General features: G+C 53.7%; 1 protein-coding gene across 4 annotated transcripts in view; it reads left to right on the forward strand.

Annotated features, from left to right (window-relative positions):
* PTPRU (protein tyrosine phosphatase receptor type U) overlaps nt 1-19,481 on the forward strand; it is a 72,417-nt gene extending 52,936 nt beyond the window's left edge. For all 4 annotated transcript variants that reach the window (XM_054170333.1, XM_054170334.1, XM_054170335.1 and 1 more), the window contains 8 exons: nt 1,483-1,618; nt 1,705-1,854; nt 1,990-2,163; nt 4,728-4,868; nt 8,777-8,902; nt 11,174-11,331; nt 12,432-12,567; nt 16,489-19,481. In XM_054170333.1, coding sequence (XP_054026308.1) covers nt 1,483-1,618; nt 1,705-1,854; nt 1,990-2,163; nt 4,728-4,868; nt 8,777-8,902; nt 11,174-11,331; nt 12,432-12,567; nt 16,489-16,551 — 1,084 coding nt within the window. In that variant the 3' untranslated portion in view covers nt 16,552-19,481. The remainder of the gene's footprint in view (nt 1-1,482; nt 1,619-1,704; nt 1,855-1,989; nt 2,164-4,727; nt 4,869-8,776; nt 8,903-11,173; nt 11,332-12,431; nt 12,568-16,488) is intronic.
* Nucleotides 19,482-19,815: the final 334 nt, after the last annotated feature.

The raw sequence follows: 19,815 nt of genomic DNA on the forward strand, positions 1-19,815 counted from the left end.
ACACAGCACTGTCCCCGGGGGTGAGGGTGACATGGGATGGACAGGAAGCTCAACTGCTGCTGTTGGCAGGATCAGGATGTTTGGACTGGCTGAAGGAGGAGGGGTGGAGGGGTAGCAGTTCATTCACAGTGCAGTCCCCAGAAGGCTCAGCCACAGGGACACCAGAGCTGGGAGGCGACTGGTGGCACGTAGGGGTGGGAGCAGTGGCTTTCTGTCCCCTGAGCAGACCTTCCTACACCATGGGTTATTGGTTCTGCCTCCACTGGGCAAACAAGGAGGAGCTGATGAGTGGGAAGGAGTTACTTGATTTGATTTGTCCCTGTCAATTGCTTCATCAGTATTCATTCACCGGCGGCAGTGAGGGTGATTAGTGCCCGCAGCCTGTAATCACCCTTAATCACCAGCACTGATTCACCAGCCCCAGAAATGAGCCTTTCACTGGGAAAGCCTTGGGAGCAAAGGAGCAGGGGGAGGGCTCTGTTCCTGATGTGTTGGGGCGGGGGGAAAGGGGGCTTTGGCTGAGTCCAACCGCACCAGGGTTTGGGCTATCTGGCTGGATCAGGATCTAGAGCACAAGGCTTGTGAGGAGCACCTGAGGGACCTGAGGTTGTTCAGTGTGGAGAAGAGGAGGCTGAAGGGAGACCTTCTGGCTCTCTCTGACTCCCTGGAAGGAGGTTGGCGTGGGGTGGGGGTTGATCTCTTCTTCCTGATAAGAAGTGATATGACAAGAGGAAACAGCCTCAAGTTGCACCAGGGAAGGTTTAGGTTGGACATTAGGAAAAATGTCTTTCTTGCAAGGGTGGTCAGGCATTGGAACAGGCTGCCCAGGGAGGTGATGGAGTCACCATCCCCAGAGGTGTTGGAGAAACCTGTGGCCATGGCACTTTGGGACATGGTTTAATGGCCATGGTGGTGTTGGGTTGATGGTTGGACTTGATGATCTCAGAGATCTTTTCCAACCTCAATGTTTCTGTGATTCTTTTATTCTATTCTGTCTGGCTTCAGGCATCCTGCTAGGTACAACCTTGACCCAAGGGTCTGGGGCTGTTCAGAGCCCCTCTGCACTGGGAATGTCTCCTTGTGCTCTCAGGGCCTGGTGCTGAGCATCTTCCTCTTCTTTTTTTTGGGGTGGGATCCAGAGGAATGTGCTGCCCAGGGAGATGGTTTGGCTGCTGGTTTTGTTGCAAAAAAGGAGGTGTTTTGGTGTCTTAAAGCAAAAATGAACCTAGGCATGGGTGCCCAATCTCCCTCCTGGAGCCTGACCATCACACAGCCCCTGGGCTGGTGGTGGGGAGAGTGGTTTAAGGCAAAACCAGGCTATGGTTACAGAGGGGTGTGAGGTCCTGACAGCCCTGGATGGGAACTGTATGTGGAGCCCTTACTCACACAGACCTTGCTCCATGCCTGTTGATGTCTTGGGCTGCTTGTGGTTGCTGTGTGCACTGAGAATGTCTTTGCTGTGTGTTGCTCCTCCGTCCCCAGCGCTGGCACAGGCAGAACTGGCTGCTACATTGTCCTGGATGTTATGTTGGACATGGCTGAGTGTGAGGGTGTGGTGGACATCTACAACTGTGTGAAGACCTTGTGCTCACGGAGGATCAACATGATACAGACAGAGGTGAGGTGGTGCTGGAGACACGTGGGGCTGCTGCCAGCAGCAGGTGCTGGGGGCTCAGCCCTTTCCCCCCGTGGCCCCCATGACAGGAGCAGTATGTCTTCATTCACGATGCCATCCTGGAAGCCTGCCTGTGTGGGGAGACCAGCATCCCTGCCAGCGAGTTCAAGCCCACCTACAAGGAGATGGTGAGGATAGAGCCACAGAGCAACTCCTCACAGCTGCGGGAGGAGTTCCAGGTAAGCAGCTCCGAAACTCCTTCATCCCCACCCTGCGACGCTCCCTTGCTCCTCTCCCTCCTGATGCCCACTGTGGCAGAGGGGTTCTAGCCCTGGTGCAGGCAGGAAGGGAGCTAAGGGAGTCTGTACCTGCAGACCCTGAACTCGGTGACTCCTCACCTGGATGTGGAGGAGTGCAGCATTGCCCTGCTGCCCCGCAACCGGGAGAGGAACCGCAGCATGGACGTCCTGCCGCCAGACCGATGCCTTCCCTTCCTCATCTCCGTGGATGGAGACAGCAACAACTACATCAACGCGGCCTTAACTGATGTAAGAGGGCATCTGGGCTTGCCTTGGCTGCCTTCTCGTGGCAGGACCTCGTCTGGGCTGAAGTGATGACCTCCCTTTGCACAAGGGTGTAAAGGCTTTTGGTAGCTGTGTGCAGAGGGAGGAAGGGTTGGACCAGCACAGTGAGGGCCTTCAGCCCTTTCTCTTATGGAACAGCATCTTGCTTGTCTTGGAAGAGCTTTGAGCCTACTCTTGCAAGCTGCTCACAAAGAGTCTTCATTTATGTTGTAGGAGAATGGAGCACAGGAGGGATGGGAAGCTCTTGGAAGGGTTATGGAGTCATCAAATAGTTTGGATTGGAAGGGACCTTAAAGACCATCTAGCTCCAACCCCCCTGCCGTGGGCAAGGACACTTCCATTAGACCAGGGTGCCCAAGGCCCCTGCTTGGTAGCATTGAGCTCCTCTTCAGCACCCTGTTGTGCACCCTTCCACCTGTTCTCCTGGTGCAATTCAGAGGGCTCAAACTGGTTCTGAAGCCACTGTGAATCCCCTGGTGTGGTCAGAACTGACACCTGTGGTAGGAAAGCTATGTCCTACCTTTGATGACCCCACAGCAGAGCAGAGAGGACTCAATGGGCTCTGAGCCCACACTGAGCAATAGGTCATTTATCACCAAGCCCACTTTCCTCTCCTTGAAACTAGCTGGGTGCTTTGCATGGGCATTGCTGAGCCCCACCACACCCAGGGCACCTTCTCTGAACCCTCAGCACCAGAATGAGCCCAGCTATTTTCCCCCCATTGGGGGATTTGTCACTTTGTGCCTTTGTGCAGCTATCTTCTCCCTGGTACCTGCTCTTGCAGCAAAAAGCAGGTTGTGAGGTGGAGGTGGCTGCTGAGGAGCTGCACCCACTGGGCTGCAGGCTTTGGCAGCCTGGGGATGGGAGCTTTGTTTTCAGCTTGCTTGCTGTGTGCATATCCAGTTTATTTTTATACATCACTGAGCCTCCCTTCATCTCTGCTACAGGGCCAGGGGAAAAGAAAATAAGAGTTGGAAAAAGCCCTTTGGATGCAATTCTTGCTGAAGGGATAAAGCCCTTTTCCCTCTTTTTGGGAGAAACCCCTCAAAAGTCTCATTTATGAAGTACCAAAGTGGTTAGCTCAGTCAGTTTGTCCATCTGTCATCTGTGCTGCCCATCACTGGTGCTGAGTGCAGTGCCGGTGCTAGCCCTGCTCTGTGCCCACTGCTGTGCCCACCATTGCCAAGGGGCTGCAGGTGCCAAGGTTGCCTGGTCCATGCTCAATGAAACTTCCTTCACTTCACTTCTTACCCTTCCTGAGGGCAAGGAGCTCTCATCAAGAGCCAGGGGTCTCACTGCTGCCCCATGCACAGGTTCAATAAAGGTGTTGAAGGGTCTAGAGAACAGGTCTGCTGAGGAGCAGCTGAGGGAGCTGGAGTCGTTTAGTTTGGAGAAGAGGGGGCTGAGGGGAGACCTGACTCTCCAGAAGTCCTGAAAAGAGCTTGAAGCCAGGTGGAGGTTGGTCTCTTCTCCCTAGTAACAAGTGTCAGGATGAGAGGAAATGGCCTCAGGTTGCTCCAGGGGAGGTTTAGTTCGGAGATGAGGAAAAATTTCTTTCCTGCAGGAGTGGTCAGGGATTGGAACAGGCTGCCCAAGGGGGTGGTGGAGCCACCATCCCTGGAGCTGGTCAAAAAACATGTAGACATGGCACTTGGGGTCATGGTTTAATGGCCATGGTGCTGTCTGGTTTAGCTATGGACTTGATGATCTTAGAGGTCTTTTCCAGCCTTAATGATCCTGTGATTTCCATGAGCTGAATGAGGTTTGCAGCAGCCTGAGGACTCCTTGTTAGCAGAGAGTGGAGCTAATTCCTGGGCACAGAACGTTCTCAGCTCTGTTCCTGTATCTGAGGAGGCTTGAGCTAGGTCTGTTAATTTAAAAGTCTGATTGAGAAGGAGTTGAGCTGGGCTGTGGGCTCCCAGTCCCTTGGCAAGCTGGGTCAGAATGACCAAGGGGACAGAACTCATTCAAAGCACCAATGAGATGTACAGAACTTTTTTCTTTTCCTCCTCCCTTTCCTCTTGCTGTCTCTGAGGTCTTGCATTAGGAGATTTCCTCTTCTCCCCAAAATCCCACTGAGCTCAGGTCAGTGGTTGTCTCCTAGCTGCTCTTGGTACTCAGCAGTGTTGAGACACTGTGGGTGGAATGATGCTATGGGTGATGCTTTTACTCAGGGCCAGGGTGCAGAGCTGGGGGCTGGGGCCATCTGGCAGCCAGGACTTCTCATGTTCTTGGCTCAAAGGTGACATCATTTCCCTACTTAGTTCTGCAAAATACCCCTTGCAGTGAGAGCAGAGAGCTGGAGCTTTCATCCTGACCAAGGACAGGCATCACTTAGGCCTGTTCCTACAGCACCAGGGCATGGAGGGTCCAAGGCTGTGCCGGGGAAGCCAGCTCTGCTTAAGCATGGAGAAGATCTGGTTTGGTGCCACATATCTTCTGGCTGCACTGGGTTTTTGGGGTGTGACAGCAGTTAGCTCAGTGCTGTCTCCACGTGCTTAATGGTGCTTGTCCTTCCCTCTGCACAGAGCTACACCAAGAGCGCTGCCTTCATCGTCACCCTGCACCCGCTGCAGAACACCACCACCGACTTCTGGCGCCTGGTCTATGACTACGGCTGCACTTCCATCGTCATGCTCAACCAGCTCAACCAGTCCAACTCTGCCTGGGTGAGTGCTGCCAGCCCCACAGCAGCGCAGAATGTTGGGGTTGGAAGGGACCTCGAAGGATCATGTAGTCCAGCCGCCCCTGCCAGAGCAGCATCACTTAGAATAGGTTGCACAGGAAGGCATCCAGGCAGGTTTGGAGTGTCTCCAGAGAAGGAGACTCCACAACCTCTCTGGGCAGCCTGCTCCGGTGCTCTGGCACCCTCAGTGAAAAAGCTTTTCTTATACTCACGTGGAACCTCCTCTGCTCCACCTTGTACCTGTCACCTCTTGTCCTGTCACTGGGCAGCCCTGAGCAGAGCCTGGCTCCATCCTCCCGCCACTGCCCTGCACATCTTTATCAACATGAACGAGGTCATGCCTCAGGCTCCTCTGCTCCAAGCCCCAGCTCCCTCAGCCTCTCCTCCGCAGGGAGATGTTCCCCTGCCTTCAGTATCTTTGTGCCTCAGTTCTGGACTTTTGGAACCAGTTCCCTGAGGTCCTTCTTGGACTGAGTGGCCCAGAACTGGACACGGTATTCCAGACGTGGCCTCACCAGGGCAGAGCATAGAGGGAGGAGAACCTCCCTCATCCTGGTAGCCCTGCCCTACTCTGTCCTCACCACCTTGGCAGTGCTGCAGCCTGTGCCTTGCTCACTCAGCTCCTTCTCCTGGGAGAAGTCTGGGACTGGCTGCAGCAAAGAAGCAAACCAGCCTGGCTGTGTTGCATTGACATTGTTGTTGGCTTGGACATTGGCCTTGGTGTTTCCTTGGCACTGGTGCTGGCAATGATGTAGGCCTTGATGATGGCCTTTGCCTTGCTTTTGACATTGGTGTTGGGCACAGTGGTGGCATTGGTGTTGGCACTGTGTTGCTTTGCTGTGCCACAGTCTTTGCTGATGACCACAGGAAGACAGAAAGTTAGTGACAAGTGTAACCTTGTTGTGAAAGTCTGATTTTTATCCTCTTACAAGGGGGAAACCGAAGCACTGGAGCTGTCCCACATTCATCTTCCAAAGACACTGGTGGCTTGTGAATCCTGCTTTATAAACCACCCTGCTGCAAAGTGGCTGCCCTCTGGGTTTTATGGTGCAATGGGATGTGCTGAATTGGAGGGGACATGTTTTCTGTCACCCTAGAGAGAGGCAACAGAAGCTGGGGAGTTAAGGGCTATGCTCAGCCTCCCTCTCCTGGCGCACCACTTCCCAGATAGACACCTGGAAGGCCTTACTGCCACCAGAGTGGATATAAAAGTCAGCTGCAGGTCTGTAATGGTAATTCAATGAGGAAACATACTGGATCTTTACATAAAATTAGCATTATGGACTCCTAATGGATGTCTGGAGAAGACTTCATTAGCAGGCTTATGAGTTGAGATCAGATACTTGATGTAAATGACCCAAAACGCTCCCTGCAAGGATGCAGAGGGCTGCAGCCCTCAGCACTGACTGGTGTGAAACAAACTGGTGTTTATTTGTCTATATAACCATGCTGGATATGGACAGAGCTATGGAGTGAACCTTTAGAACCCAAACCAGGAAGCTCAATGATGTTCTATCAACCTTTTAAACTCCACCCTCTCTGCAGAACTGGTTCTGGTGTCCTCATCATGAGAAGGTCACAGAACTGTTGGAGAGAGTCCAGAAGATGGCCACAAAGATGATCCCCAAGGGCTGGGGCACCTCTGCTATGAGGATAGGCTGAGAGAGCTGGGGGTGTTCAGCCTGGAGAGGAGAAGGCTCTAGGGGGACCTTCTAGCTGCCTTCCAATACCTGAAGGGATCCTACAGGAAGGCTATGGAGGGACTTGGCATGAAGGTATCTAAGAGACAGGATGAGGGGGAATGGTTTGAAGCTGAGGGAGAATAGGATTAGACTGGAACTTAGGAAGAACAGGTCTGGTGTGGAGCAGCTGAGGGAACTGGGGTTGTTGATCATGGAGAAAAGGAGGCCAAGGGGAAACCTTCTGGCTCTCTACAACTCCCTGAAAGGTTGGACGCAGGGGTGGGTTGGTCTCTTCTCCCTTGTTTCAGGTGACAGAATGAGAGGAAATGGACTCAGATTGCACCAGGGGAGGTTTAGGTTGGATTTCAGCAAAAATGTCTTTACTGGAAGAGTGGTCAGGGATTGGAACAGGCTGTCCAGGGAGGTGGTGGAGTCACCATCCCTGGCAGGATCCAGAAAACCTGTGGCCATGGCACTCTGGGACGTGGTTTAATGGCTATGGTGGTGCTAGGTTGACAGTTGGACTCGATGATCTTAAAAGGTCTTTTCCAACCCAAACCAATTCTGTGATCCTATGTTTTTTCTTCATTACTCAGCCCTGCCTCCCTCTCTGGTCACCTATTCTTCAGGGGATGTCTGTGCTACAATATCAGCTGGGTCTTAAATGTTTACCAGTTTAGGACCAACAGGTAATAAATCAACCTTTACAGCAGGCAGCTCCAAAAGGTGACTTTGGAGGCTATATCCCTCACTTGAACTTCATTTCTCTGAAGGAAGTTTTAATATCCAAATTACAGCTGTGAGTCTGGAAGGCTGAGAGCTGCTGGAGATTTATGGCCTCTATTAATAACCAATTATTTCTCCGCCACGTTCGCCGTGCAGCGAGGCCCAAGCCGTTGGACAGCCTGGGATGCTAAATGCCCTGCTGAAGTCTGGTGACAAACATCATATATTTTGTGTCCATGCTGGTTTCCCAGCTGTCACCCTCTAAAAGCAGTCCTGTTCCTGCCCCACGCACTGAGCCAGCTGTCAGCGCCCTGCTGGAGGCCTGGAGGCCAAGCAGGATTTGCTTCCACAGGCTCCTCCTGGCCTGCAGGCTGGGGTTGTTCTCACTTGGTGGGATGCTGTGGGCTTGGGGGGAGTGGACTAGCAGCCCATGGTGCTGTTCATAGAATCCTTTAGGTTGAAAAAGACCTTTAAGGTCATCAACTCCAACTGTGAACCTAACACTGCCAGGTGCCTAACCATGTCCCTCAGCACCACATCTCCACAGCTTTGGAGCTCCTGCAGGGATGGGGACTCCACCACTGCCTTGGGCAGCCTGTTCCAGGGCTTGACAATCTTTTGGGGGAAGAAATTGTTCCTCATGTCCAACCTAAACCTCCCTTGGTGCAACTTGAGGCTGTTTGCTCTTGTCCTATCACTTGTTACTAAGGAGGAGAGACCAAGCCCCATGTGTCTCCAACCCCAATTCCCTCAGCTGCTCCTTACCAGCCCTGTTCTCCAGCTCCTTGATCAGCTTCAATGCCCTTCTTTGGACATGCTCCAGCACCTCAATGTCCTTCTTGGAATGAGGACGTTAAAACTGAGCCCAGTATTCAAGGTGTGGCCTCACCAGTGCCCAGTACAGGGGGACAATCACTGCCCTAGTCCTGTGGCCACACTGTTGCTGATCCAGGCCAGGATGCTGTTGACCACCTTGGCCACCTGGACACATGATGTGTCATGTTCAGCTGGCTGTCAACACCCCCAGGCCCTTTGTTACTGCTGATGGCAGAGCAGCTTCTGAAGCCAGTGGGGTCTGAAAGCAGACTTGGAGCAGCCAAGCCCTGCACCATCATTGTGCAGTACCAGACCTGAGCCTGCTCAGGCTGTCCTGCCTGTCCTGCAGCCTCCTGTACCAGCCAAGTCCATCTCCAGGAGCATCAGCTGTTGTGTTCATGCAGCAGGCAGAGGGCTATGTGGATGCTAGGGATGGATGTGACCTTTCAGCTTGATCCCTCAACAAGCTGAGGGATCCTCCATCCAGCAGTGTGAGTGAGGCCTGTGTGAGTAAGAGCATGGTGGGGCCAGCATCCTACCCTGGGACCAACTCCTGTGCCAGAAGACCCTCTTGGTATCCAGCACCCACCACTCCATGTTGCCTATGATCTGTGATGTCCCTTCCTCATGTTCCAGTCATGGTGAGCTGCACTTCTTCTCTCCACAGCCCTGTTTGCAGTACTGGCCTGAGCCAGGACTCCAGCAGTATGGTCCCATGGAGGTGGAGTATGTGTCTGGAGCAGCAGACGAGGACATCGTGTCCCGGCTCTTCCGAGTGCAGAACCTCACACGGGTGAGGAGCTCTCCTCTGGCTCCTTGCCAGGGAAGGGTGGGCTCAGGGGGCTCCATGCTTGTCTCTGTGTGTGTGTGTCCAGCTGCCACCCAAGCATCTCTCAGTGTGGAAGTCATGGCTGGGTGAGGTCACCTGCAGGGGGTGGATTGCTTTTGGGGAAGGACTGGGGCATCACCAAGAGCTTCTTCAAACGAGTGAAGAACTTCTTTGGAGAGCAGAAGGATGATGTGTCTGCAGTCCTAGAGCTTGTTGTTGCCTGGCCAGGGAATTCTCCATGCAAACTAACTGAATGGGGCTGTGGGTGCTGGTGTCTCCTTCAGCCTAATCCATCTCCTCCTGGCAAAATGGAGCCTATAAAATGCTCTTGGCTTCATCCAGCCTCTCTGGAGTTCACAGCTTCTTTCAAGATGTTGGATAACTCTGTAGGAAGACCTTTCTCATCCTGCCTGGAGGTCCAACTCTGCCTTGCCATGCATGTATCACAGCATGGAGACTCTCCACATGGGCACAGCAGCTCCCCTGGCACCAGCAGAGCCCTTTTGCTGAAGGGTGGGAAGATCTGCACAGGTTTTCACCTCTTGTCCTTCTTGCATTGACTCTTGACTGGTTCATCTTGCCCTTCAATGAAGAGAAACATGATGGAATAGAGGAGGAACAGGGATGGTGATGAAGAGCCTGGGAGGGTGCAGAGCTGTATGTGGGGTAAAAGCTGGTTTAGCTACAAAACCAGCTGTCAAGAGTTGGCAGCTGTGGAGACTTTAAATCTCCTGAGGGTTACTGAGAGGCTGAGGCCAATGTCCCAGTGAAGGTCCTTGAACAGATGGGACTTAGGGAGCTTGGGATAGGGTGCAAATGGCTTGGGTGATGGCCCAGCTGGTAAAGGTGCTTCAGTGTGGGAGCTGGGGCTGAAGGAGATAAATCCTGATTATCTGGACTCTGAACACAAAGAGGGCTTTGGGTTGTGCTCCTCATGGGAGCATCTGGCACGCCCTGGGTATCAGCACAGTGTCTTTCCCCACGTGTGCTGTGCTCTCAGGTGGCAGAACACACCCCACAGCGAGTTAAAATGCAGTGTGACTGAAAACCCTGGAGCTAAGAAGAGATTTCCCCAGGGAGCAGATCCCTGGAAGAGTGCTGGGAGGTGCAAGGAGATGCTTCTTGCCAAGCCCTGCTGGCTGGAGGGGAAGGAGGCGTTGGTGTGTGTCACAAGTCCTCCAGAGCTAGACAGAGCCTTCACCTGAGCTTCAAAATGTGTCCCAGAGCTTTCCTTCCTGGGCTGCCGGAGTTGTCTCCTGTTTTAACTCTGCTTATGTTTCATCTTCCGCCTCTGCCTTCCTGGCTTCCAGCTGGCAGCAAAACCTTGAGCCTGAGGAGGTCAACTCATCTCAGCCACGTCATCAGCCCACACTGGAGCTCCCAAAAAGGAGCAGGAAAGCTCTCACATGTCTGAGGCGTGCTGGGGTGGGCACCGTGTTCCGCCAGCACCCGTTCCCCGGGCAGAGCCACAGGAATTCCAGGTCCTGCTGGTTGGAGCAGGTCTGGTGCTTGCCCTGTTCCTCAGCCAGCTGAAATTGGGTGGACAGAACCCTCTAGAGCTGAAGATCCTTCATCTGATTCTGATCCCCACTTTCTCCTTCACTGCCTGCTCCCAATGTGAGTGCTGCTGAGCTCTGAGAAGCGGCTGGAGTGTGGGAGCTGTGGTTTCATCCCATCTGCTACTCCTGAAGCTCTGAGAACTTCTGAGCAAGAGCTCCACATCTGCCTGGCTAAAGCCTGGCCTCGTTTAGCTTTGTGGGTCCAATCCTCCTCCTGCAGCCTGCTAACCAGATTAGCCCTCAGAGCTAACCATATTACCAGGGTGTTAAGGTGCACCTCTACTGCCTCTGTGACTGGGCAGCTTCTCTAAAGCTTCCTGGTTTACAGCAAGCACAGCAGAACCACATCCTCTGGGATCTTCTGCATGCAGGACAAGGACGTGATGGAGAAGCCTTGGGGAGGCTCAAGGGTCTGGTAAAGGGTTTTGGGAGATAGAGAGACAGCCCAAGATGCTGTGAGTTAGGATAAACCCTGCCAGTGGAGCTTTCCCCCAGGCAGGATGAGGTTGTGGAACCAGTGTGGAGCTGAACCACCCAGCTTGGAGCACCAGGAAGGGGTTTTACTCTCTTGCTGTACTCTTGATGCTTCCAAACTCCTCTTGTCCTCCATCAAGCCTCCAGTGGAGGCAAATGAGGGCAGCCCATGGGGTCAGGCTGACGAGGTTTGCTTCTCTAGTTGCAGGAGGGGCACCTGATGGTCCGGCATTTCCAGTACCTCCGGTGGTCAGCCTACCGAGACACCCCAGACTCCAAGAAGTCCTTCCTGCACCTCCTGGCCCAAGTGGAGAGGTGGCAGAAGGAAAGTGGTGATGGCAGGACCGTGGTGCACTGCTTGTGAGTGTCTGCTGGAGGGGAGTGAGCTACTGTGTGGAGGGAGATGCCCCCAGCTCCCATCTCCACAGTTCCACCTGGAACTCCTCTAAAAAGCCCTCACCAGGGTGCCTTTGTCCCCAGATAGAATCATAGAATGGTTGTGGTTGGAAGAGACCTTTCAGATCATCCATTCCAACCATTAACCCAGCACTGCCAGGTCACCACTAAACCATGGCCCTCAGCACCGCATCTCTGCAGCTCTGGAACCCCTCCACGGCTGGAGACTCCACCACTGCCTTGGAAGTCTCTCCCACAACATGAGTTCTGGTCACCAGGTCAAGCCTCCCTGGTGTGATGGATGCTCATCACAGGTGACAGCTGCTAGCAGAACCCTGCCATTCACCCCAGCCCCCTTGCCTTGCAGCAGGGCTTGGCAGAGGTCCCGGTCCTGTCACCATGTCCCAGGAGTGGTCTCCTTGGCTGGAACCTAGCACGTTCCTAGGTTGGTGCAGACAGCAGGGAAGCCTTTAATCAAAAATTAATTACAGCCTTGTCTGCCTTCATTAGCCCAAGGGTAATTTGGGAACATGCTTTATGATCCACTGCCTTCAGGTTCTCTCTTCCTTTCCCCATCCCCTTTGCTGGGGTGGTGTGGGATGGCTTCAGGCCAGAACAGGGGACTGTAGCCAGTGAGCTGGAGGAGATGTGGGGTGGTTCTTCCAGGCAAGCACTACCCCACAGGTCATCAGCCCTGGGTCACCCTGCAGATGGGAAGAGGATGGTAGAGGGAGAGGATCACTTCCTCAAGGTCATGTGAGGAATCAGTCCATGGCAGGGCTGGACACTGAGCCCAGATATCCCAGATCCAGCCCCAATGAGCCAAAAAGGTGTTTTCATGCTCTGTGTGGCTCTTGTGAGGACCAGAGGGCAGGACCACAGCTTCTGCCACCACATGGGTCTGCCTCAGGTCCCCTGGTTTAGGAGGACTTTAGGGCTTGAGTTCCTCTTCCAGGACATCTCCTGGGATGCCCGGATGGATAGAGGAAGGGGGACTTCCAGGGAGCAGGAAGGTGCTCTGAATGCCATCCTCTCACCACCCAGCTGTGTGTTTCTCCCCCCAGGAACGGAGGTGGCCGGAGTGGCACCTTCTGTGCCTCCACCATGATCCTGGAGATGATCAAGTGCCACAACATGGCAGACGTCTTCTATGCTGCCAAGACCCTCCGCAACTACAAGCCAAATATGGTAGAGACCTTGGTAAGCACCAAACACTGCCAGGGTCCACCCTGGCTGCTGGTCCTTGTGCATCCCTCTGGCAGGGAGGAGAGGACATGGAGCATGCTGACCTCCCCAAATTTTCCATCCCAAATCCTTTGTAGCATGAGGGACTCAGAGGGCTGAAGCACCTCTGCTGTGAAGACAGGCTGGGGGAGTTTGGGTTCTTCAACATGGAGAAGAGAAGGCTCTGGGGAGATGTTAGAGCAGCCTTCCAGGATTTGAAGGGGGATACAGGAGAGATAGAGAGGGGCTTCTGATGAAGGAGAAGAGAAGGCTCTGGGGAGACCAGCCTTCCAGGATTTGAAGGGGCTACAGGAAAGCTAGAGAGGGGCTTCTGGTGGAGGTATGGAGTGACAGAACGAGAGGTAGTAGCCTCAAACTGGTTGGATTCAGGTGAAACATTAGGAAAAAATTGTTCTCCCTGAGGGTTGTGAGGCTCTGGAACAGGTTGTCCAGAGAAGCCCTGGAGGCTCCAAGCCTGGAAGTGCTCAAAGCCAGGTTGGATGAGTCCTTGAGCAACCCGGTCTAGTGGGAAGTGTCCCTGCCCATGGCAGGGGTGTTGGAACTGGATGATCTTTAAGGTCCCTTCCAACCCAAAGCAGTCTGTGATCAGCACTTCATGCAGATCATGACTTGGTGAGCACACCAGCACCATGCCTGGGGCTGGGGTGGACAGGGAAGAGAGGCAGCTCTTGAGATCAGCCTCCACTGAAGCTTGCCTTCATCTTGCTGTGCTGACATGCCCTTGGTGTTGGTGCTGGGCTTGTTGGGAAACTTTCCCAGGAGCACTGAAGCAGGTTGGCTTTCACTCATGAGATACCGTTGCAGCTTCCCAGAGTGTTTGTGTTGCTGAGAGCAGCTCCAAGGTGCAGTAAGGATCCTCCAAGGATGAGACAAATTCCTGTTAGAAATAGAAGAGGGAGTTGGATCTGGAGTGAAATTAAGGGGGGGACAAGCTGCTGGGGGTAGTGATGGAGCCAGGTTTCATGGTGGGGATGCTGGAGGTGGTGGTGGACCAGGGTGAGCAGCTTGTGCCCTGTCAGGACAGGGGATGGAGCAGGAGTGTCCCTGTCCCTGTGGTGGAGGAATCCAGGTGCCTCATAATGTTTTCAAAGCAATCATCCAGAAATGTTTACCCTGTTTAGATGATAAAATCCCTAAGTTGCAAGATGAAATGGCTTTGTGGAGGGGATGTGATTTGCATTAGGAATTAAAAGTGGAGGAGAAGGTGAGGGAGGGGATGGGGGGAGCAGGGGGAGGGATGCAGATAATGGAAAGCTGATGTGACAAGCATGAAGCCACCGAACCCATTGGGCTAAATTGCAAAGGTATTAAAACAACAACAACAACAACAAACCAACCCAAAAGGCCACATTTCCCATCAGGACACGAGCATTCTCCAGCCTCAAATGAACCTGAACCATCTATTCTGGGAATCCCAAGCTCCTGGAGTCACTGAGGGGTCAGATCCTTGCATGGTGTAAAGAGGCCCAGCCCAGTGGAGAGCAGCCAGTGCAGAGCCCTTCCCTGCTGCCCCTGTGTCTCCCCCCACTGCCTGCCTGGGGAGGGGATGTTGTTTTTATGTGATGCTAAATGGCAACAATCCCTTTTCTTAATCCAAAAAGCACTTTGTGCTTTTAATCTAAGCTCTCAGAGCCTCCTGGCTTTGAAGCCCTTCTCCCTCTCTGCCTTTTTCCCACCTGTGGTCCCCAAGCAGCTGCCCACCCACGCCAGGCCTAACAGGATTTTCCTGCTGGTGCTCAAGCTGCCATCCCTCTGCTGCTGCTGAGGGTTTGGGCAGGTGGTGTCCCCCCTCACCATGTCCCAGAGCTCACAGCAGCATCAGAAACCTGATCTGAGGAGTTTTTCCCCCTGCCCCACTCTGAGTGGTTTTGCTTTTTGGATGCTTGAAGGAGCTACATTTCATGGGGATGAATGGGCACTTCCCTCTCCAGCTTTCCTGTAGGTCCCCTTCAGGTGGTCTTCCAGTACCTGAAGAAGGCTGGAGGGGGACTGTTTCCAGGGGCTTGTAGCACTAGGACAAGGGGCAGTGGTGTGGAACTAGAGCAGGGTGGATTTAGGTTGGACATTAGGAAGGGCTTCTTTACCATGAGGGTGCTTTAACACTGGAACAGGTTGCCCAGGGCAAGGGATGAAGGTCCCATCCCTGGAGACATCCAAGGTCAGGCTTGATGGGACTCTGAGCAATCTGATGTAGTTGGGGATGTCCCTGCTTACTGCAGGGGGGTTGAACAAGGTGACCTTTAAGGGTCCCTTTCCACCTGATGCATTCTGTGATTCTAGGGTCTAAGCTCCCCTGTTTGATGTGCTGTGGATTGTACAAGGACAGAACAGCCCAAGAACAGGTCAGATAGAGGAGGACAAGGATGGAGGAGGCTACCTTCACAGACCACATTTCAGTGGTTTGAGGAATAAACCAGCAGCCAGCCATGCAGCTGGAGAGGAGCAGAGGGTGGGAAGATGCTGGCACTGTCCACAGCTATCTCAGGAAAGGGAGAGGATGGGAGAGCCCAGCCCAGCTGTGGGCTCAGGAAGAAGCTTTCCCACTCCCAGCCCTTGGCTCTGGCCCAGCCGTCACAGGCAGCTCAGGCTTTGCCCTCAGCACCAAAACACTCCTTTGTTTGGCATTTCCCTTGGAAAATGTGGATGTTGGGAAGGGAAAGCTCCTGAGGCTTCCCTTCACGCCTCTCCTCCCATGCAAAGCGAACACCCAGGCCACAATCTCTGCAGCAAGAGGATTTGTGCTGAGGAATGTCCTGGCAGCCGGGGCAGGGTGCCCCTGGCCAGCAGAGGCAGTGAGGCCAGGGCTCTCTCCTGAGCACATTCCCTGGGTGCAGCCTCCACTGAACTCACAAATAGAGAAACCTCTTGGATTCAGGGCTGGGGCTTTAGTTCAGACACTTCTGACCCCACAGTCCATTCATTGTTCCCATGGCTCTGCACTATCTGATGGTTAACAGAATGATAGAATGGTTTGGGTTGGGAGAGACCTTAAAGATCATCCAGTTCCACCCTCCCTGCCATGGGCAGAGACACCTCTCACTAAACTAAGTATCTCAAGGCGTTATCCAACCTGCCTTGAACACCTTCCAGGAGGGGCCATCCACAACCTCCCTGGGCAACCTGTTCCAGTGTCTCCTCACCCTTGTTGTAAAGAATTTCTTCCTAATCTCCAGTCTAAATGTCCTTGCTCTAGTTTCAATTCATTGCCCCTTGTCCTGTCGCTCCAAGTTCTTGTCAAAAGTCCCTCCCCAGCTCTCCTTTAGCCCCCTTCAGGTACCGGAAGGCTGTTCTAAGGTCTCCCTGGAGGCTTTTCATCTCCAGGCTGAACAGCTCCCAGCTGTCTCAGCCTGTCCCCATAGGGGTGGTGCTTCAGTCCTCTGATCATTTTCATGGCTCCCTCTGGACCTGCTCCAACAGATGGATGTCAGTCACTGTGGGGGTGTGGGGGGATTCCATGAGTCGAGTATCTTCTGGGGAGCCCCTCACTGGTGCTGCCTGGTTTGTAGCCTGGTGTAGGGAATAAGCTCTCTTCTCCTGGTGAGGGGATGTCACAGTGCCTGCCCTTCCTTCGGGGCAGCAGAAGTGCTACGTGCCCCCAAAGTGCAGAAGGTTTGGTGTGTGCAGTGCCTTTGGATCCAGGTGAAGGGCTCGTCCCCCTCCACAGCAGTGGGTGTTGTGTGCCAAAAGCAGAGGTTCCCCTGGCTGTTGCTTCAGCAGGAGTGTCAGGGAGCACAGGAGAGGGACAGCCCCCAGCAGCAGGTGACTTGTCCCCAGAACCCTTCCCAGGCTGCTCCTTAGGGCTGTCGAAGCCTAATTTGCCTGGAAAAGGGAAGCAGAACACCTGGGCTCACAACACCCTCTCTTCTCTCCAAACAGGAGCAGTATCACTTCTGCTATGACATAGCACTGGAATACCTGGAGTCCCTGGAGACCAGATAGCACCTCGCCAGGAGAGGGGCAGCAAGGGCTTGCGCAGGGCTGGTGCCAACCGCGCTTCGCGCTCGGACGTTGCGTTAGTGCTGGAGGAGAGGAGGGAACCAGCGCAGGAGCCGCCAGCAAAACACCAGCTGAAGGAAAACAGAAGGATGTTGGGGTGTGATGGCTGCTCCCCAGCTTCATCCTCCGCTCTCCAGCTTTCCTTCCTGCCTCCAGCCTGTCTGAGCAGCCACGGGTCGGATGCCGGGACTCGTCCTGTCCCTGCCTCGCTTTGGGTCGTGGCTGTGGGGTTGGTGTGCGCAGGATGAGGCCCCAAGGCGCTGCCTGGGCATCTCTAAAGCAGCTGGAGAGGAAGCCAGGGAGAGGAGGAGGAGGAGGGCAGAAGGAGCTGAGGCCATTTCCCAGCTGGGAAGGATGGATATTTGGAGAAGAGATGTTGCTTTCTGTACGTGGAATTAAAGCTGCTCTTCGAGGAGCCTGGATGGCTGCTGGCAAGTTTTGTCCTTGGTGAGGTCATTCTGAGCTGGAGCAAGACCCTGAGAGGAGCTCTTCAGTTTCTGCCTGTTCACACCATGAGTCTGATCTTTGCTTTTTGAGTTCTGTGAGTTCTTTGTGTACCCAGCCCCAGACAGAATGAGGATGAGGGATAGGAGATGGGGAGCTGGGGCTCAGTGGCTGCCTGGGCTCACTCTGTGGCACAGGGGACGCTGGGCACTTGGTGTCCCTCTGCAGGGAATCACCCAGACCCCTCCTGGTGCCTTTGCAAAGCATTTCAAGCACTGATTCTCCTCCATCTCCACACCACCTTCTCCATCTCCACACCACCTTCTCCATCTCCACACCACCTTCTCCATCTCCAATGAATTCCTCTTGGGCTGACCCAAAGTCACCATCCCACAGGTTTGTTTTTAACTCTTCCCTTGTGAATCACTGCACATGAGACACCTTTGGTGCCCTAAGCCAAAGTCCTTGAAGTTCAGGTCCATCCTATGTGTCTCCTGGATGCTGTCCCCAGGCAGTTGCCCATTGGTGCTGCTTGGCTTTTGCTGGGGTGGGTGGAGAGGGATGGTTGGGTTTGATGATGGCGTTGGCATGGGGTCAGCTGTTGCACTGCGTCAGGGCTGGGCACAAGGAGGTCCCCATGCCCCTGATGCCACCTGGGGACAAGCATATGGGGCCAGTGGTTGAAGGTACCTGATGCTGTTTGGCTTCATCCTGCTGCAGGTGGGTGTGAGATGTCACTTTTCTGATACTGTGCTAATTGCAGGGGGTTCTGCTCACAGCAGTCAAGCTGTGGGCAGGGTTTTCTCTCCCTGCAAATGGCCTCAGGAAAATGCAGCCAGAGGGATGCTTATCTGGGGTCTGCCTCAAACTGAGGGGAGGTTGCTTCTGTCTTGAGGGCCAGGCAGAACCCTTCACAGTCATTTCAAGGGTGGGAATGGAGGATAACAGATGAGGAAGTGTCCTCCACATGCTGCAGGTTGCATGTGGGCTCCCTCATCCTTCATCCCACCACCACACTTCATCTCTTCCCTATCCTTCATCCCTCTGCTATCCTCCATGCTCCCCCATCCTTCTGTGCCATTCCCCCAGGGCAGGGGAAGCTTCCCTGCCCTGCCAGCCCTGGACACTGGGCATCCCTCTTCCTGGGGAGTTGCCTTCAGATCCATACCGTGGCTGAAAGCTTTGGAAGTCACCATTTGACTGGACCAAACTGCAGCATGAAGGCTCTGGGGCCAAAAGAGCTGCTCCCTGGGTGAGCAAACCCAGGAGATGTTCCCAAGGGTGGAGCAGAGCAGCAAGATCAATCTGTGCCCTCTCTCCACCTCAGATGATATCCCACTTGCTGCCTTGCTAACACCTGGGGGTGGGGATCTCAGGAGCATCAGGAGGTTTTGCCCAGACACTTGGATTTCCCATGTGCTCACTTGAGTAATTCACATGGCCTGACAATAACTTATTCCAAGGGCTATACAACGTCTTTCCCCTTCCTCCCATCCCTGCTGTCTCACCCTGCTGCGTGTCCATGCTATCTCCTGACCAAGAAGGCTTTTTGCCCCACCAGAGCCTGCAAAGTGGTCCAGTTACAGCAGTAACTGGCAACAGGAGTACATGGCAGCACCAGCACTCACACTGCAAGCCTTGACTTGGAATAAATTAATGTCCATGTCCCACTCCCCATCTCTCTGTAGATGTGTCCATGCTGTCCTAGGGTCCTGCAGGGAGGGTGCTGTGTGGTGGATGCAGAGAGGTCTCAGGGTCCTGCAGGCAGATGCTGTGTGGTGGATGCAGGGAGGTCTTAGGGTCCTGCAGGCAGATGCTGTGTGGTGGATGCAGAGGTCTCAGGGTCCTGCAGGCAGATACTGTGTGGTGGATGCAGAGGTCTCAGGGTCCTGCAGGCAGATGCTGTGTGGTGGATGCAGGGAGGTCTCAGGGTCCTGCAGGCAGATGCTGTGTGGTGGATGCAGGGAGGTCTCAGGGTCCTGCAGGCAGATGCTGTGTGGTGGATGAAGGGAGGTCTCAGGGTCCTGCAGGCAGATGCTGTGTGGTGGATGCAGGGAGGTCCCAGGGTGCAGAAATTGTGTGGTTTTGTATGAAAATGGCTGAGCTGAGCCTTTGAAATTCCTGAGGGATGGGATGAGGCTGACACTGTCCAGCCCTGGAGCCTGGGGGGCATTGGAGGGATGCTGCTGTTTCATCCCAGGTGTACCAGGAGCCTGGGCCACCTGCATCCTCCCATGGTCCAGAGGGAGGGAGCATCCCCCAGTAAAGTGGTGGCAGAAAGACTTAAAACCATGAGAACTGAACCCCCATTTAGTCCCAAAGAGACAGCAGAGCCAGGAGGAGCTGTATATATGTTTTAAAAGCAAGATTATTTTTGGCTTTGATATCTCCTTGCTGGATGTCTCTGGGGTGGTTTGGTTTGTTTTTGGGGTGGGTTTTTTTTGGGGTGGGGGGGCGGGGAGAGGCATCTCTTGGGAAGGGCAGACTTTGGAAGCAAAGTGCTAGAAAAACCCCAAGCCACTGAGATGCTCCTCTGCTGTTGAGGTGAGGCCATTCTGTACATAGAAAGCTATATATAGAAATATCTAGAGAAACTATAAATACTGCTTTTGAGATGGATGATGTTTATTGGTATTACAGGTTGGAGTGCTGCTTTATTTTAGTTTTTTTTTTCTTCTTTTTAAAGGAAAAAACAAAAAAAAAAACCCAAACCCAAACCACCAACACCAAGAAAATAAAATTTCAAACCCAAGGGGAAAAAAA

This window comes from Dryobates pubescens, chromosome 20, assembly GCF_014839835.1.
Source record: "Dryobates pubescens isolate bDryPub1 chromosome 20, bDryPub1.pri, whole genome shotgun sequence".
NCBI lineage: Eukaryota > Metazoa > Chordata > Aves > Piciformes > Picidae > Dryobates > Dryobates pubescens.